General features: G+C 45.2%; 1 protein-coding gene across 2 annotated transcripts in view; it reads left to right on the top strand.

Moving 5' to 3' along the window:
- Nucleotides 1–18,232, top strand: part of ZNRF3 (zinc and ring finger 3) — a 160,040-nt gene that overhangs the window by 80,367 nt on the left and 61,441 nt on the right. For both annotated transcript variants that reach the window (XM_082698021.1, XM_082698019.1), the window contains exon 2: nucleotides 16,579–16,704. In XM_082698021.1, the coding sequence (XP_082554147.1) occupies nucleotides 16,579–16,704 (126 nt within the window). The remainder of the gene's footprint in view (nucleotides 1–16,578; nucleotides 16,705–18,232) is intronic.

The following is an 18,232-nucleotide window of genomic DNA, read 5'->3' as shown; positions in this document are numbered from 1 at the left end:
CTTAAAAGAGCATAGGTAGCTTAATGAGGTGAGGAATGGGCAAGAAACTGTCCTAGCTTGTGCTGATAATGCCTGATCTCCAAGGAGCCTGCAGCACAGCTTAGACATTATCTCCTGAATCCTGCCCAAACTCCCATGGGGTAGGCAAGTGGCAGGCATTCCTCTTGCTCTCAGACCAGAGAGAATGGAGCCCTTTTGCAACTTGCCCGAAGTCATACAGGGTGGCAGAGCCCAGAGTATAATTTATTGCTTTTAACTCATGAGCCTGTGGTTTCCTCTGCTCCCTATCCCCACCTCCCCTGAGATTAACAAGCGACACAGGAATATTTAATCAGGTGATTTTCACCAAGTGGCCCTTCCTGGCTTGGAAACTCACCAGGGCAACTGGAGAGCAGCAGGGATGGAGTGGGGTGAATCTGCGGCCTATGGCTTTTGCTAGTGAGTCCTCCGTGAACCCAAGGCACTCTTCCCCTCAGTGGGAGTTCTTGCCTCTCACTGGCGTCCTGTTTTCATGCATTCCTTTGATGGGTTTCTTGCTTCATTACATGGCCTTAGGGATGTCGAATGGTCTGGTTCCATTTTCCACCACTCCCCTTGAGGGAGTTTAACTCTTTTAACTCTGTTCATGGTGGCCTTGGGTCCCTGGTGAGGGCCCTAATTTACCCCTTGACCTTGGAATCCTAATTTATTAAATGTGTTTGCTTATCCCATCTCGCTCAAGTGATGCAGGTGCCACCCCGGCTTTATGGGTGAGGAAACTGAACCTCGGGGCTGTGTTCTCATCACACCATGCCACCGATGGTAATCAGAGCCTTGCCCTACCTTTTTTTTTTCTCTTCCTTGACTTGTCCTTTATTTGCATAACTCTTTAATAACTGCTTTTATTGAAATAGAATTAATACACCATATGAATTCTTCATCTGTGGAAAGTGTACATTTCAGTGTTTTCCCATATATTCGCACAGTTGTACACCATCACCACAATCCGCTTGAGAACATTTCCATCATCTCTGAAAGAAACTCTGTACCTTCTAGCTTCTGCCTCCCTGGCCTCTCATTCCCTTACCCTTAAGCAGCCAATAATCTATTTTCTGTCTTTCTGTCTTTATGGATTTCCCTATTCTGGACTTTCATATGAACAGAGCAGAAGGTATGGACTTTTTTGACTGGTTTCTCTCACTGAGCGTGATGTGTTCAGGGTTCTTCCCACGCCGTAACATACATCAGTACTCTGTTTCTCTTTTTGTGGCCAAATATCCCATCGTATGGGTGGATCACATTTTGTTTACCCAGTCTTCTGTTGATGGGCATTCAGGTTATTTCCACCTTTAGGCTCTTATAAATAATGTGACTATAAACACTCATGGGCAAGTTTTCATGTGGACTTAGATTTTAATTTCTCATGGGTATACAGCTAGGAGCGAAATTGCGGGGTCAGGTGGTAGCTTTATAGGTAATCATTTGAGAAACTGCCTGACTGTTTGAAAATCAGCTTTACCGTTTTACTTTTTTTTTTTTTTAAGTTTTATTTATTTATTTGACAGAGATCACAAGTAGGCAGAGAGGCAGGCAGAGAGAGGGGAAGGGAAGCAGGCTCCCTTGCTGAGCAGAGAGTCCGATACGGGGCTCGATCCCAGGACCCTAAGATATGATCTGAGCCGAAGGCAGAGGCTTTAACCCACTGAGCCACCCAGACGCCCCCGTTTTACCTTCTTGCCAGCAGTGTAGGGAGGTTCTGATTCTTCCACATTCTAGACAGCACTTGTTATTGTTTGTCTGTCTTATTACGGCCATCCTAGTGAATATGAAGCAGTGTCTTGTTGTGGTTTTGATTCACGTTGCCTTGATGGCTTGTGATTTTGAGCAGTTTTTCATGGGCTTATTAGCATTTGCATTTCTCTCTCTCTCTTTTTTTTTTTTTTTTTTTAATTTATTTGTCATAGAGAAGCGAGAGCAAGCACAGGCAGACAGAGTGGCAGGCAGAGGCAGAGGGAGAAGCAGGCTCCCTGCCAAGCAAGGAGCCCAATTTGGGACTCGATCCCAGGACGCTGGGATCATGACCTGAGCCGAAGGCAGTCGCTTAACCAACTGAGCCACCCAGGCGTCCCTTCATCTCTTTTTTGAGAGAAATATCCATTTGGGTCTTTTGCCCATTTTTTTATAAATCAGATAACTTGTCTTTTTATTCTTGAGTTGTAAGAGAGTTCCTTCAGTATTCTAGTCCCTTCTCAGACGTATGATCTGCATGTGTTTTCTTCTACTCCGTGAGTTGTCTTCCCATGTTCTTGTTGGTGTCTCTTGCAGTATAAAGAATATTAATTTTGTGAGAAGTTAGTTGGTCTGTCTCTTTGGCTGCTTTTGCTTTTGATGTCCTTTCGGCCGACTTCCTACTTGCCAGGCACACAGGCCTGCTTAGTGTGTAATGCGCATGTATACATGCATGGTGGCCATGATCAGCAATGGCCTTCACACCGGGAGACTAGGCTCAGGGGTTACGTAACTCTTCCAAGGCCACACAGAAATTAAGAGGCAGTGGTGGGATCCACCCTGGCCAGTGGCTTTAATTCGATGTCTGACGCCACACTTTTCTTCCATGGTGGTGTCAACACTGAACGACAGGCTCCCCTCTAGGCTAGACAGTGGAGGGCCTGCCTGCTCTTAAAAAATAGGTTAAGAATCTTCTCAGAACAGTTGCTTGATGAGTGTTGAATTATTCCTCCCATTTTATTTTCTATGTTTTTCCAATTAAAGAGACCTTCTGAATAAAACTGAACTTAGGATCTTGATTGGGAAGTAATGAACCTGCCTCTCCAAAGCCTGCCTTTCTTTGCATTCAGAAAACGACTCAAGATTACGGCAAGCTGGGTTTATTCCTTCTACTGGTTCCTTGCAAGGAATTTCTCAAATCTCAAGAGTTACTGTCTTTATTTTATAAAGAACCCGCCGCCCCCGGACTGACAACGTTATTGTAATATTTGGGGATGTATATTTTTGGGCGTGAGGCAAAAGGATTTTTCACCTTGGTTTTGGTTTGAGTCTTTTTGTCCACCTGTTTTGTGCTCTCTGAAGAAAGGAAAAGGATTATTCCGGCATAACTTTGTAAAGTTTTTTATGATCAGGTGTTCCCGTTGAGCAAGCTTGAAGTATTGGGATGACCAGAGCTAAGCTGCTGTGTTTAGATGGATTAGAACGTACTTTTTATCTATTTCACCCTGTGAGCTGGTTTACAATAGGTTTCCCTTGTGTTTTCTTGCTGAGCCCTTGTAGGCACTCATGGTGCCTGGCTTCCCAACTCATGCGGAGACCTTTCTCCAGAGCGCTCTTGCTTCTGCTGGACCAGCCCACTGGAGGCACGTTGTCATGGGAAAGCAACACATCTGTCTGAGCGCCCATTTCCGCTGAACCCTGCTGTGTGTTACTTTGAAACTGTGTTACACATAGAGCTGATTTAGTGGAAAAGCCCTGGTGAGCTTCGGATTTCACTCACCTGTTGTATCAGTGTTTGTACATACATTTCTTATATTTTTTTCCCCAAAACTGCTGATCAGACAACACTACAGCAAGGGAGGGCTCCGATCTTAATTGCCTTTTCCTGCCCCGTGTCCAGCCCAGGGTCAGTGCTCAGCACATGTTGGTTAAGATGAATACTGTTCCGGAATCTAAACAAGGAAAACCTCCCACTAGCCTTACTCTCTAATAACCCACCAACTTTTTCAACTCTGTTTGCTTTCAGTTTCTGCCCATTGGCAGGTGGTGCTTTCAATAGGCTTCCTTTTGCACACAAACTTTTCTTAAAATCTCACACATGATGCTTTTCATACTATGTTCTCGTCATCATCATCTTCTTGTGATTACATAATTGCCCCATAAATTATGCATGTCATTTTGCTTGATTATATAGTATGGTCACTTAGGGCACAATTTTTCTTCAAAGTGTTCACAGCTTGGAAGAGGACTGCTTTAAGATCTTATTGTGTAAAGTTTCTTCTTTGGTTTAGAATACAGCCTCAGCATCTGTGCCTAAAAGGGGATTCTGGGGGAAAGAAGAACCTAAGGAACTTGGGCTGTTTTGCATATTGCTAGACCGATGGGTGCCTCCACCCCCCCCACCCCCCCACCCCCGGTCAAATTGAGCCGATCAACACTGTGGTCAGGTGTTCACATGTTTCTTTTCCTACAGTTCTGTCCTGTCATTTCTGTTTACTCTTTACTCTGTTGCCTAGCATATAGAGACACTTTAGGAATATGTTGTTCTTTCCATCCACTTTGTTGCTCATCTAGCTTGTTAATTGTGCTAAAGGAATTGCCCCAACTCCTGCTGCCTCATCATTTCTCAGAATAACTTATGATAGATCGAACTTCTCTCTGTATTGCTACCTACCTGCCCAGCAGAATTTAATTAAATGATTCCTTTATAGAGCCGGATGTTACTCCTGGTTTGTGTCATATTAAGATCTATGAAAAATTTAAGTGTGTTTTTGGAATTTTTTTTTCACTTGCTTTATTCTTCCAGTTTCAGACCAGCTTCATGTAGTCTTTTTTTTTTTTTAATTTTATGATTTTTTAAAAAAAAGATTTTATTTATTTATTTCACAGAGAAAGAGAGGGATCACAAGTAGGCAGAGAGGCAGGCAGAGGGAGAGGGGGAAGCAGATTCCCTGCTGAGCAGAGAGTCTGATGTGGGGCTTGATTCCGAGACCCTGAGATCATGACCTGACCTGAAAGCAGAGGCTTAACCCACTGAGCCACCCAGGGCACCCCAGCATCATGTAGTCTTAATGATTTGTTGTTTTCTAGTATTCTCTTCTCTTCTATTTATTTTTTTAAGTAGCCTCCACACCCATCGTGGTACTTGAACTGATGACCCTGAGATGGAGAGTGGCACGTATGACTGAGCCCACCAGGCGCTCATATGGTATTCTGTTTCAGTCTGGAAGAATGAGAATTCCACTTTTACCCTTTCCTCTCCAACATCTTTCCTCTTGATTGGGTAACTGTTGTGTATAAGCACCTAACCCTTACCTTTTTTTAATAACAATAATCAATGGGGCCCCTGGCCAGCTCAGTCAGTAAAGCATGAGACTCTTGATGTTGGGTTGTGAGTTTGAGTTTTGTGTTGGGTAGAGAATATTAAAAATAAAATCTTTTTAAAAAATTAAGTCTTTTTAAAAAAAAAAAAGCACAGAAAAACAAGGAGCACCTGGATAGTATAGTTGACTGGGTGTCCAACTCTTGGTTTCTGCTCAGGTTGTGATCTTGGAGTCGTGAGATCAAGCCCCGTGTTGGGCACCACTCAGCATGGAGTCTGCTTAGGACTCTATCCCTCGCCCTCTGTCCCTTCCTCTCCCCCACCCCATTCTCTATCTCTTTAAACTAAATAAATAAATAAATAAATAAATCTCTTAAAAAGTCAATCAAGGATCCTTTGTTACATTGCCTTGCAATTTAAAGTAAAACTATGTCCATGACTTTCTGTGTAGAGATTAATACCTGTTATCTGGTAGCCCTTTGATGAGTTACCACAAGTTACTTTAAGAATGGATGTAGAGGAGCGCCTGGGTGGCTCAGTGGGTTAAGCCGCTGCCTTCGGCTCAGGTCATGATCTCAGGGTCCTGGGATCGAGTCCCGCATCGGGCTCTCTGCTCAGCAGGGAGCCTGCTTCCCTCTCTCTCTCTCTGCCTGCCTCTCCGACTACTTGTGATTTCTCTCTGTCAAATAAATAAATAAAATTAAAAAAAAAAAAAAAGAAGAATGGATGTAGAGGGGCTCCTGCCTGGCTCAGTCAGTAGAACATGGGATTCTTGACCTTGGGGTTGTAAGCTCGAGCCCCACATTGGGTGTAGAGATTACTTAAAAAAAAGAAAAAACATGAAAACCACACAAAAAGAGTGGATGTAGAATTAACTTTTCCTTAATGTTTTCAGATGCTTTCCTCTAGTCTCTTGGATATTTTTTTAAAACTTTAACTTGCAAAACATCTCTATCTATTTGAAATTGGAAATGCAGTTCTAAGTGGAGGTTTGTAAAGTCAGATGGGAGATACACACAGAGCCATACCTACGTTTCAACATAATTCTCCAGCAGGGGGGATGTTCTAGGGGGATATAGGATAGTCAAGTGAGAAAGGGACTTGAAATCCTTGTTGCCTTAGCTGACTTCTTATAGCAACTTCTCGGTTGTTCTTTCGGTACTATAGAACCTGATTGGATAGAGACTGTTCTTGGTTTTTCTCTACAAAGTGACACCCACTGCAGGAGACTTGAGCTTAGTGATTTGAAAGCCAGAGCCCTCAGTGGAGAAGTGGGAGAAGGGTTCGTTTAATCCTCAAGCAGTTCCCAGTTGGGAAGTTCCAGCAAACAGCAATAATCAGCTCCTTTTTGGGTCTGGACAGGTGTCTGTCCCCATTGCTATGACCACATTGGGGCGGGGGACATGCTGTATTCAGGTACTTCTGAATTCTCGATCCAGAAAAAAAGGTTTAAACTGGGTTTGTTCAGAAAGCAAAGAGAGTTGTCTCTTTCTTTGCACATAGAGCAGAAAAAAAATCATCCCTTTGATTCAAGAGAAAAATAGGCGGGGCTGTCCTTTTCCATTCCCTCACATACATTCTAAGTCCTGATTCTAGCCACCACACCTTTTATGAAAAGGTCCAGGGGCTGTTGTATCAGGTAAACCCCTGTCCCACAGTGACACCCTACCCTGGCTGGCAGTGGCCAAAGGACAAAAGGAAGTAAGTTTCCCTTTTAAATCCCCAGGAATTTTTTTGATGAGATAATATTACAGAGTGAAATGTCTCTCCCGCTGTTAGTCCAGTGTTTGGCTCCTGTGTAACAGTAACCCACTTAGAAGCCGGCAGCCGTTTGGAAGTTATTTTAAACTTCGAGCAGAGTAGAGAGAGATTGTAACCCTGGCTAAGAGCACCCCCCCGCCCAGGTTTCAGTTTTGTCCTTTCAGACGCTTGGAAAGTGCACCAGTAGATCTCAAGGGTTTTGTACTGAAAGCTTCTTAAAGAGCTGGTCTTGGTTTCAAAGCTTGGCTTGGTGTCCCGTACTCAAGGGAACATAGTTCTCTTCCTCCAGATATTTAACCTTGTCTGGCATGGTGTTTTGGCTTTGAAGTTCCCGTAGATCCTTTGTCCATTAACAAAACCGGGAAACCATGATAGTCAGCCTTGTCAGGCTCTTGAGAAATTGAAGATCGGTCCATCTTCATATTTCAACATAAAACCAGATGTTTGCTATCTGGCCCTGATGATGTTCGGGTACAAGCATTGTTTCTTGATAGTCATTCTGATTTAGCGGCTCCTTATTTGGAAACACAAGTAGGCTATTCATTGCCTCTTCTAAAGGTTATAGGATCTCTGTGTGTCTGGGGGAAGATCGGGGCTTCTCAGAACAGACACCCTGGTTACTGTGTCTGCCATCTCTATAACACCCAGATCCACGTCACAATCTGGTGCCACCTGGGAGTTATTTTTGGTTGCGGGGGTGGTGATGGCTGCTGGTTCTTTCTGCACCATGTCTCCCTGAGTCATCCCTGTGCTGTGTTACCAGCATCCTCAGCCCAGGCCCTGGATAAATCCCAGAGCAGCCATCCCAGTCCGAGTCTTCCTCCGAGGACCCTCTGTCTTCTACAGGATGCTTCTGGGGTCTCTCTTCGGCTGGTGGAATGCTTCCCCACCAGGACCCATAGAATCTGCTGGAACACGTGGAGGACGGGTCTTCTGTCCAGCAGTGCATAAAAGTTTTTAAACAAAGTGTGTGTGTTTATATAAAAGCAAAGAGTACTTCCTGACTTCCTATAAAAAAAGAACATTGCTGGGACACCTGGGTGGCTCAGCTGGTTAAACAGCTGCCTTCGGCTCAGGTCATGATCCCGGAGTTCCGGGATCGAGTCCCGCATCGGGCTCCCAGCTCCACGGGGAGTCTGCTTCTCCCTCTGACCTTCTCGCTCATGCTCTCTCTCACTGTCTCTCTCTCAAATAAGTAAATAAAAATCTTTAAAAAAAAAAAAAAAACCCTTTGCCATCCCTGACTGCTCTTCTCAGGGGCAGCTATTTTCAGTTATTCACCTGGTTTCTTCTGCTAGTTGTCTCTGTGAGCATTTCTAAAATTCTGTGAATTATTTCTAAATAATGTGCTTATAACTGCTACCTCATACTTGGGGGTCCATTAAACAACAACAACAAAATGTCTTTTACTTCCTGCTATGGAAAGTGGGAGATTTTGTCTCTTATCCCCTTCCTCTGTTCCTTCCCTGCTCCCCTCCCCTTCCCCCCACATCCCATCTGTACATTTTCCCAGTGTAGCTGCATCGCAACTATGGCTTAGATCAGGGTTTCTGTTATTACGGCCGTCACTCTCTTCAGCCAGGCCACGCAGACCATCCCCTGCTTAAGGTTGACAGTTCTGGTGTAACTTTTTACATTTTTTTCTGGAGTTAATAATTGTCCCACCATGTGCCATTACTTTAGTTTGCTATGTGGCTATCACTTTTTGTTCTTTTATGCAGAACTGTAAAACTCTTGTCAGTATCATCAAGCCCATTGGGTAATGACTCAGGTTGTTGTTTGCTTTCTCTTTTGGGTGTCGGGGCAGGGTGCGGGGAGAGGCTCTCCTACAGCTGGTCTATAGCCGTCCTCCTGGGGACATCATCATTCTCCATTTCTCTTCTCTGTTTGGATTCCCCGTGCCCTGGAGCCCATGTCTGGTTGGAGCTTGGTTTATTCTTTTGTTTTGTTGGAGCAGACAGTGGCTTCTGAGATCAGATGTGGTTGGAAAAATTTAAGGTTTTACTTTTGGGGAGGGGGGCACATCCTCTCTTCTTCCTTCTCCTCCACTGCCCTTACAAAGCACGGTCAAGAGCCTGCCTGAGTGAAGGACGGAAGTGTTCTATTCTCTGTAGGTAGGAAGCCTTAGCTCCCTCTCCATGCTCAGCTGCTGTCCATTGCCCAGAAATCTTTTTTTTTTGGTCCCGAGGATGTCTTTGGTGACCTGGTAATCAGCGACTGTGAAGAGTCAGGTGGTTTAAAGTTCACACAGCATTTGATTAAATCCTGACCCGTTTGCCCTAGTCCCTCACTTAGCTGAGCACAGACCCAAGTGGCATACCAAAAACAAAGCATGAGGCATGGCATCAGGCCTGCCTCCAGCCAAAGACTTCTGCCAGCCATCCTTTATTGAGTACCTTGTTGGGGTCGAAGGGGACCCCTGTAAGACTCTCCTTCTAGAAGCAGGTGCCTGTCTTAGAGGGGACGCTGGAAGAACTGTGGCAAGCACCAAACAAAGCATTTGGGGGGAGTTTTGGAAGCAGCGACCTATATTGGTGCATTCAAGAAAGCTGAATGGAAGGGGTAGAGTGAAGCCGGCCTCTAGAGTATTCTAGGCAAAGGCATAAAGCGTGAGCAAACATGACAAGTCTAGAGGAAGTGAAGAATATAAGGGCTTTTCTACTGACGGAGTATTTACTCTGTTACTCTGGTTATATGTTTTATCTATGTTACTCTGGTTATATGTTTTAATCCTCTTAGCACCCTGTTAAGGCAGACAATACTGTCCCCATTTGACAGGTGAGGAAATCGAGGTTTATAGAAATTGAGTCATCTGCCCAAGTTGATGTGCCTCCGAAGAGGCAGGAGTGAGATTTAAACGCAAGGTTGCCTGGTTCCAAAGCTCTCATTCTTTCCACCCCAAAACACCTTTTGGAACAAAATCAGGACTAAGAGAGCAAGAGCCATAACAACACAATGTTCCTGATAATGTCAGACCTCGTGTAATGGATTAACTGTCCATTTTCCTTCAACTGACTTAAGCAAAAACATCGAGCATCCCAGAGTTATTGTTGTGAAGGCACGAAGCTACAGTTAAAGCGCAGGACACGTTTTCTTTTATTGTCTCACACTTCAGTTGTAGCTGGTTGGTTATTTGCTCTGTTCTTCCATGGATCCATCCCAGGAATTTTGCTTATCTTCTCATTCCAGGCTGTTCTTCCCTTTCTACAGCATTCTCTGCCCAGTAGGGTCTTAGTCAATTCCACTCTGGGTTTCTGAATCTAGTTGATTGTTTCTTTATGTTTTCATTAACAGTTCTTTGTGACATCCCTGAGTTCTTACACACACGACAGCCATTTCTGACTTTCTTAAAAATATTAAGGGGAAAACTTCTTACATTTCAAGCACCTGATCAGGTAAACCTCACACATCCAAATATTCCAAGAAAATAAACTCAGAGGGGCACCTGGGTGTCTCAGTTGATTAAGTGTCCGACTCTTGGTTTTAGCTCTGGTCATGATCTCAGGATCACCAGATCAAGCCCCATGTTCAGGCTCTGTACTCAGTGGAGGAGTCTGCTTGAGATTCTCTCTCTCTCTCCCCCCCCACCTCCTGCCACTGCCCCCTCTAAAAAAAAGAAATACATCTTTTTTTTTTTTTTTTTTTGAAATACATCTTTTAAAAAAGAGAAAAACTCAGAAATCCCCGTAATTTTTAAATGCTCGCTTGCCACGTTAAGTTCAAAATTAACATGCTCAGACATCATTCACTGCAGTATCCTTAGGTTGATCTTGAATGATTAACGTTCAGGAGGGCACACAGGTTTCATATGTAGTCACTGCCTGTGTGTCACTGGCTGGCGTCAACACGTACGAATTAACAAGCCTGGTTTTTACATGATGGGCGTCTGGAGTGACAGTGTGGAAGTGGCGTTTGTCTGAATCTTCAGGAGAATATATGCATTTCATATGTAGGACACCCTCGTTCTCTGTATAGGATTGTTACCCGACACAGGACAAGGATTTTGTTAAATTGGGGTCTGGTATTTCTTAGTAAATAGTGGAAAGAAATTGTTTGGGGCTTTTTCTTGAAAAATGAAATGGAACATAATAATTTATCTTTTAACTTTAAAAGTTAAGTTATAGGGGCGCCTGGGTGGCTCAGTGGGTTAAGCCTCTGCCTTCAGCTCAGGTCATGATCTCAGGGTCCTGGGATCGAGCCCCGCATCGGGCTCTCTGCTCAGCAGGGAGCCTGATTCCTCCTCTCTGCCTGCATCTCTGCCTACTTGTAATCTCTGTCTGTCAAATAAATAAATAAAATCTTTAAAAAAAAAAAAGTTAAGTTATAATGGCAGCTATGCATGTTGATTTCTGGGCATAGTCAGAGCGAATCCTGGGTGGGCAGTTTTGGGATATTTTCAGCAAAATTGTATGAGAGTCTGGATGTAGCCTCTTTCTCTTACATTTGACTTTAGCAACAGGATCATCAAAAAGTAATTTTGATTGAGCCTGGGTGGCTCAGTGGGTTAAAGCCTCTGCCTTCGGCTCAGGTCATGATCCTAGGGTCCTGGGATCAACCCCGCATAGGGTTCTCTGCTCAGCAGGGAGCCTGCCTCCCCCGCCCCGCCGCCTGCCTCTCTGCCTACTTGTGATCTCTCTTTCAAATAAATAAAATATTTTTTTAAAAAGTAATTTTTGCAAAATATCAGAGGTCTCCCTTGCTTTTTACAAAATTCTGTCTTAATTCTTTGATCGTACTCTGTGAATCATCTCTCTTGTGGATTTCTTCTTTAATCCTTTGCTAGATTGTTGGGCTTTGAGTGGAAACCCTGTTATTGACCAATACAGCTTTTATGGGCTCCATTATACTCTGCCTCAGCTGCCGGTTTGCACATCTAGTTTGCAACTCACACGGTCACAATTGTTATTCCAACAGTTAGCAAGTGGTGACCATAAGGATTAAATAAAATATATAAACATAATAGTCTAGTAAATACTTAATTATGAGAAAACCCTCTCCTTTGCTACCCTTAGACATGGCATATTTGTTTGCATTTTATGCCTTTGCCTAGAATATTCCATCCTTAGGATCAGTTCACAGAGAAGTATTTTCATGTTACAGCTGCTTATGCTTCCCTAGAAAACATTCTGCTGAGCTCCTAAGTTGGAGCCCTTGGGAAAAGAGGACCCTAAGGTATAAATGGTTGGAGGCCTGAGGTGGGACATTTCTAGAAGCTGATACTGTCATCAGGGGTGGGCTGACAAAGACCCCAATCATAACAGTATTTAGCAGATGGTTCGAGGAGGCCAGTTTTACAGACGTCGCTGAGGTTGAGTTCATAGGACCAGCAGTTGGGCACCTGGATTAAAGACCTCGGAGGGAAAGCACAGAGGGTGGCTGAGATAGTGAGGGAGGGCTTCAGCCCTGTGAGATGTGATGTTAGTGGCCTCTTTACCCTCCATGGGGAAATAAACAAGCCACGCCAACAGATTGTGCCCGCTGGCACTTCAGAAAAATTCCTTTGGGTTTTTGAGTCTTTGATCCACATTCAGAAGTCAACACCCTTGACAGTGGCTGCCATTTGGAGCTAACAGTCCCCTGCAGTGTCAGTGGAAGATTCGATTGGGGCTTCTTAGAGGAGAACAGAAGGGTGTGTCCACAGAGGAGGCAGACAGCGCCTGGCACGACGTGTGGCCTAGGGCGCAGGGCCTGACCGCCTCCGGGGACCCGGACCAGCGGGTGTGTTTGAGGCTTACATAGTTCAGATTTCTGCATGCCTGCGGACACACTCTTGACATGCCTCTCCTAGCACGTGGTTCCTTCGCAGCCTAAACGCCCAGTCTGGTCGTGGCCGCTTCCTCTCACCAGGGCTGCGAAGGGCCAGGCTTGGGCATCTCCTCCTCCTGCGGTTCTCCATTCCCTCCCTCTTCCTACTCCCACCCGCCCTCCCAGGACACCCCTTCTCTCCAGCTGCCTGTGACTGTCCCTCCATTCTTTCTGCCGTACCCTGCACCCTAAATGTATCCCCGTGAAACAGCGCCAACAGAGTATACACAACAGGCTTATCATCAAAGGGTTGGAAATGTTGGTGTTTGCAAAGTTTGAAAACCTTTTGTTTTTTAGACCTGACACCTTCTGCAGAGCTCTAATTTCCAAAAGCAAATCCTGAATCCCTATAGAGTATTCCTCAGTGTTAGTTACTTGTCCAAGAACCTGTTGGTAATCTCTCAGAGCTAGTGTTCTGCAGGACATGGTTTCCAGAAGGGCGGCTGTAATTAGCTAAGGCTCCGGAGGGTGGGAAGGGGACCACATGGTCCTCCACTGTGGAGCCCCACCTTAGCTGAGTGCAGTTGTATCTGAGTCCGCTCTTGGGACATTTTTTTAGAATTTTTTTACTGTTGGAAAATTTTATATAAAATTCACCATTTAAATTATTTTTTTTTAAATTTATTTATTTGTCAGAGAGAGAGAGAGGGAGTGCGCACAAGCAGGCAGAGTGGCAGGCAGAGGCAGAGAGAGAAGCAGGCTCCCCGCCAAGCAAGGAGCCTGATGCGGGACTCGATCCCAGGACCTAGAATCATGACCTGAGCCGAAGGCAATGGCTTAACCCACTGAGCCACTCAAGTGTCCCTTAAATCATTTTTTAAAATATTTTATTTGACAGAGAGAGAGATTACAAGTAGGCAGAGAGGTAGGCAGAGACAGGTTCCCCGCTGAGCAGAGAACCTAATGCAGGACTCAATCCCAGGACCCTGAGATCATGACCTGAGCTGAACGTAGAGGCCCAACCTACTGAGCCACCCAGGCGCCCCATCCATTTAAATCATTTTAAGGTACACAATTCAGAGGAATTTAGTATATTCACAATGTGCATCCATCACCATCCTCTGATTCCAGAACATTTTCGTTACCCTGAAAGGAAACCCTGGACCCATTGAGCAATCACTCCCCAGCTACCACAAATCTGCCTTGTTCCCACGGATTTGCCTATTTTGGACGATCTCCTATCAGTGGAACCATAGATCCAGGGTCTTAGACCTGCACCATACTTCAGCTCCCCCAGTGTTGCTCTCCTCCATTGGCCAAACCTCATTCATGTGTAAGTAACAAAAAGCAGCTCTCCACCCGGAAACCTCTAAGTCATGTAGCCAGGTTAAAAATACCACGGAACGAATACTGCGGAAAACGGTCAGTGGTACGGTTGCCATGGCCATGGCCATGCCTGGAATTTCAGGAAACCAACCTGAGCTGGGCGGGAAGCCCCTTCTGGGTGGTGGAAGTAATGGTCTATTGGTGCAATTGGTTTGTCACCCTCACCCATGTCCTCTTCAGAGGTCTGCATTTCAGGCCACTCGTCATTTAATAAACCACCAAATATGTTAGAGTGGCCTGGGTTCTTGAGGGGCAGAATCTTCCATTTGTCCTTTAGGCACGATCATTGAGCCTAAGGACTCAGGCAAGCATTGGATGTCCCAGGGTTCTCGGTCTCATGCATTGGAATTCGCAGGGGATGGGTTATTCCTTACCCACTGGAGAGAGCTGCCAGCCGCCCCCTTGTGCCCATGTGCCTCACAGATTTATGCAATCCCCTTCTGTTGGTCCATTGAATTCCCAAGATTCTCTCATCTCTGGACTGCACCCTTCCTCACCCCTCCACTCGATGCCTCTCAAGGCCGGGCATGCCACCACCAGGAGCTGTGCAGTCCATCTCCCTCAAGGAACTGTTGTCAGTGGGAGACACTTCCGCCCAAGAACCCGTGGTATTGTCTTAGTGTCCAAACAACTTTCTAGTTTTAGCCTGTGTCTCTCCCTCTCAATGTAGATTGTGGTCCTTCATACTTACCCCACTGGTCTTGTTCCTCTTCCCTCTCCAGCCTTTAGCTCCTGCTCCCCAGGCTTGGAACCACTGCCTGCTCTCTCTTCTTTTCCCAAGATGGACATGACTCTTCCTCAAAGCTCATCTCACAGCTGAGCACTTGCACAGGCTTCCCTGAACCTGCCGGCACTCTTGCTGCCCATACCACATTTGTATTGCAACTCTAGGACCACAGAATTTAGAGCTGGCAACATCTTTTCCTAAAGATTTAATCACTGGGTCTTTCCCTCTCAGTCAGATGATTGGGTCTTGGAGGAAATATGGTAAAGTTAAGCAAGTGGAGTGGGAAGGCACTAGACTGTGAACACAAGGGCCAGGTTACCTGTGGGTGTGGCCACTCGTTGGCTCTGTTGTCTTGGAAAAGCTAGTTCTCTTGAACTTCAGTTCTCATCTATAAAATTAGTGGGGAAGAAGGAGAGTGCTTTAGTTTTGTGTTTCCTGCTCTATGAAGTTATAGCAGGGCGCCTGGGTGGCTCAGTGGGTTAGGCCTCTGCCTTCAGCTAGAGTCGTAGTCTCAGGGTCCTGGAATCGAGCTCCACATCGGGCTCTGTGCTTGGCGGGGAACAGCTTCCCCCATTCTCTCTGCCAGCCTCTCTGCCTGCTTGTGATCTCTCTCTGTCAGGTAAATTAATAAACTCTTAAAAAAAAAAACTTATAGTAAACTCAGTGGCTTAAGGCGTCCCAGATTTATTCTCTTAGCGTTCTGGAGGTCAGAAGTTAAAAATGGATCTGTAAGTGACGTTCCTCCTGGAGGCTCTAGGGAGGACCTGTTTCTTGTCTTCTCCAGCTTTTGGAGGCCAGCCTTGGAGGATATTTTTCCATCAACCACAACAGGTTCTTAGGTCTCTTGTGTCTCTACGCATTTCTTCCAGTCATGTAAAGAGTTCAGTACTGTGCTAGACTCATTAATTTCTTGATAAGTTAGTTTATCTGTGAGGATTTCCTCTTCTCAGATTGTTGCTGGGGATCCCAGGGCCTAATAAGACTCAACGATAGAACTGTGAGCACAGACTTTAGGGTTGGTCTTGGGCTTCCGTTGACTGCGCTTTCACTGGCAAACATTTGATGATGCTCTTCTTCCCCTTTTTTGATTTTCTGCTTTACCCATTTTGAAAAATCCTCAAAGAATTTCACCTGTTCCCCAGTAGCCAGGGGTGGCCTTTTGAACAGCTTGTTAATTTTACTGGTGATTTTGTCGTATGTCTGGTGGTCTTTCCATAAATTCCTGAATGTGTTTTCAGGTCCTCCTGCATAACTTGCCATATATGTGTTAAGGTTTAGAAATGCAAATCGCCTAGGATAACTAACCTAGCTAGTTTCATGTGCAATTGCTACTAAATATTATGGTATTTCACAGGAATTTAGATAGGCATTTATATGAGAGGTAGGCAGTTTTTCTTGCCCTGCATCCTATCGACTGGTGTCCGCCTTGGGTGACCACCATGTAGAAGGCAGTGAGAAAGTGGGGAGCTCAGCCGGCTCTGTCAGAGGAGTGTGCGCCCCTTGATCTCGGGGTCATGGGTTTGTGCCCCATGTTTGGTGTAAAGATTACTTAATAATTAAATAAACTTTTTTTAAAAAAGGCAGTGAGAAAACATTTATAAAATCCACCCCCCCCCATTTAATTTTAAGGTTTTTCTTTTTAAAGATTTTATTCATTTATCAGAGTGAGAGCGCACAAGCTGGGGGAATGGCAGGCAGAGGGAGAAGCGGGCTCCCCACTGAGCAGAGAGCCCGATTTGGGCCTTGATCCCAGGACCCTGGGATTATGACCTGAGTCAAAGGCAGACACTCAACCGACTAAGCCACCCAGGTGTCCCTAATTTCAAGTTTTGAGATTACTTTTCACTACTGAGGCTAAGACACACTTACAGGGTGGGTCTAGAACCTCTGAGTCCTGTGTGTTGAAGCTTTCTTTCTGTCTGCCTCCTAGATGCACCCCCTGGGCCTGTGTAATAACAACGATGAAGAGGACTTGTATGAATACGGCTGGGTAGGCGTGGTGAAGCTGGAACAGCCAGAATTGGACCCGAAACCATGCCTCACTGTCCTGGGCAAGGTAAGTGCCAGGCCCTCTGAATTGAACTGCTTCCAACTGGTGTTCTCTGCGTTCCCATTTCATCAGTTCCTCACCTAGCTGGTAAGCCGCGCAGGCACAGCACTCCTTCCCAGCTGAATCATGTGGGATGAGGACAGAGACATGTCTTGTTGGCGGCCCCACCATGGTGCTCCCGATCTTGGACTCCGGCAGAGCCTGCTGGCCTCAGAGTCGGCTCCCCCTCTTGGCATTCTGTGACTCTAGGCAAGTCACTTCCCCTCATGGAGTCTCAGTTTCTTACCTGTGAAATGGGTTGATGATAGAGATGCACTGTACCTTCCACCCTTGGGGACAGAGCTTTCAGAAAGCTGAGATTTGGGGAGTTTAGAAAGAGATTAAGGCTGTACCTATTTTATCTTAAGTGACCCCCCCCCCAAGGAGGTCTAGGGCCCTTCCGGTAACTAAACACACTCATACTTACATAGCGAAGTATATGGATATTCACATTAAGTGGGATGACTAAAAGCTAAATAGCCTCATGCTAGTTCCCTGAGCTAACTTTGCCTCTAAATGAGTTCAGGTCCATTGAGTTTTGCTGCCAAGTAAGTTATGGAAAAACTTCTGGGTTTTAGAGCTTTTTTGGTTTCAGAATGGCAGACAGCAATTATGGTCCTATATTAGAACTTACCTCATAGGATGGTTGGGAGGTGAGAGGAGATGCAAACAGCCAGCAGAGTGAGCTCTCAAAAAATGTGTGCTGCCGTTGGCTGCTGTCATCCCATTTAGAAGTACTAAAAAAGACTCGTGAGCCAAAGAGGGGTCAGCATTATCTGTGGCTGCAGTGTTAAGATAGAAATAAATTTATTTTGGGAAACTATCCATCAATGATCTTAAAATATGACAGGTGACAGTCTGTTTTAAACTGAATCATTTTGTTAAAGGGAAAGGTTTGGAGAAAGGTGTTAAGATTTTAGTTGGGAGAAAATGTGGTATCTCCTAAGGATAGTGTTATTGCCTGGATATATGTATATATTTTTTTATAATCTCAGAAGCTGCTGCCTAGGTACCATGGAGAGACAGCTGGGGGAAAACAGAGGTGGCTTTGATGAAGGATGCTTGCCAAGGAGTGTTTCTCAGACTTGAAGATGTCCCAGCGAGTCTCCTGAAAGACTTTTGGTTCAGGAGGCTGTTACGGGTTAATCTATGATTTTTTTTTTTTTTTTTTTTAAGATTTTGTTTATTTGACAGAGAGACACAGCAGGAGAGAGAACACAAGCAGGGGGAGTAGGAGAGGGAGAAGCCGGCTTCCCGCTGAGCAGGGAGTCCAATGCGTGGACCCTGGGATCATGACCTGAGCTGAAGGCAGACGCTTAACGACTGAGCCACCCAGGCGCTCCCTAATCTGTGGTTTTCATGTCCCACTTGTCTTCTGAATCTTCTGAGTGCTTGTCAAGTTCTCCTGCTCTTTTATAGGCGAGGGGGAAAAAAAACCAACCCAGGAATTATTACCTGTTTGGTTTACAGTTCATGAAGTCAAATCAAGGTGTTT

Source organism: Mustela nivalis (genome assembly GCF_964662115.1).
Source record: "Mustela nivalis genome assembly, chromosome: 14".
NCBI classification, from domain to species: domain Eukaryota; kingdom Metazoa; phylum Chordata; class Mammalia; order Carnivora; family Mustelidae; genus Mustela; species Mustela nivalis.
Note: the sequence above shows the minus strand (reverse complement) of the source record. Positions and strands in the feature narration are given on the sequence as shown.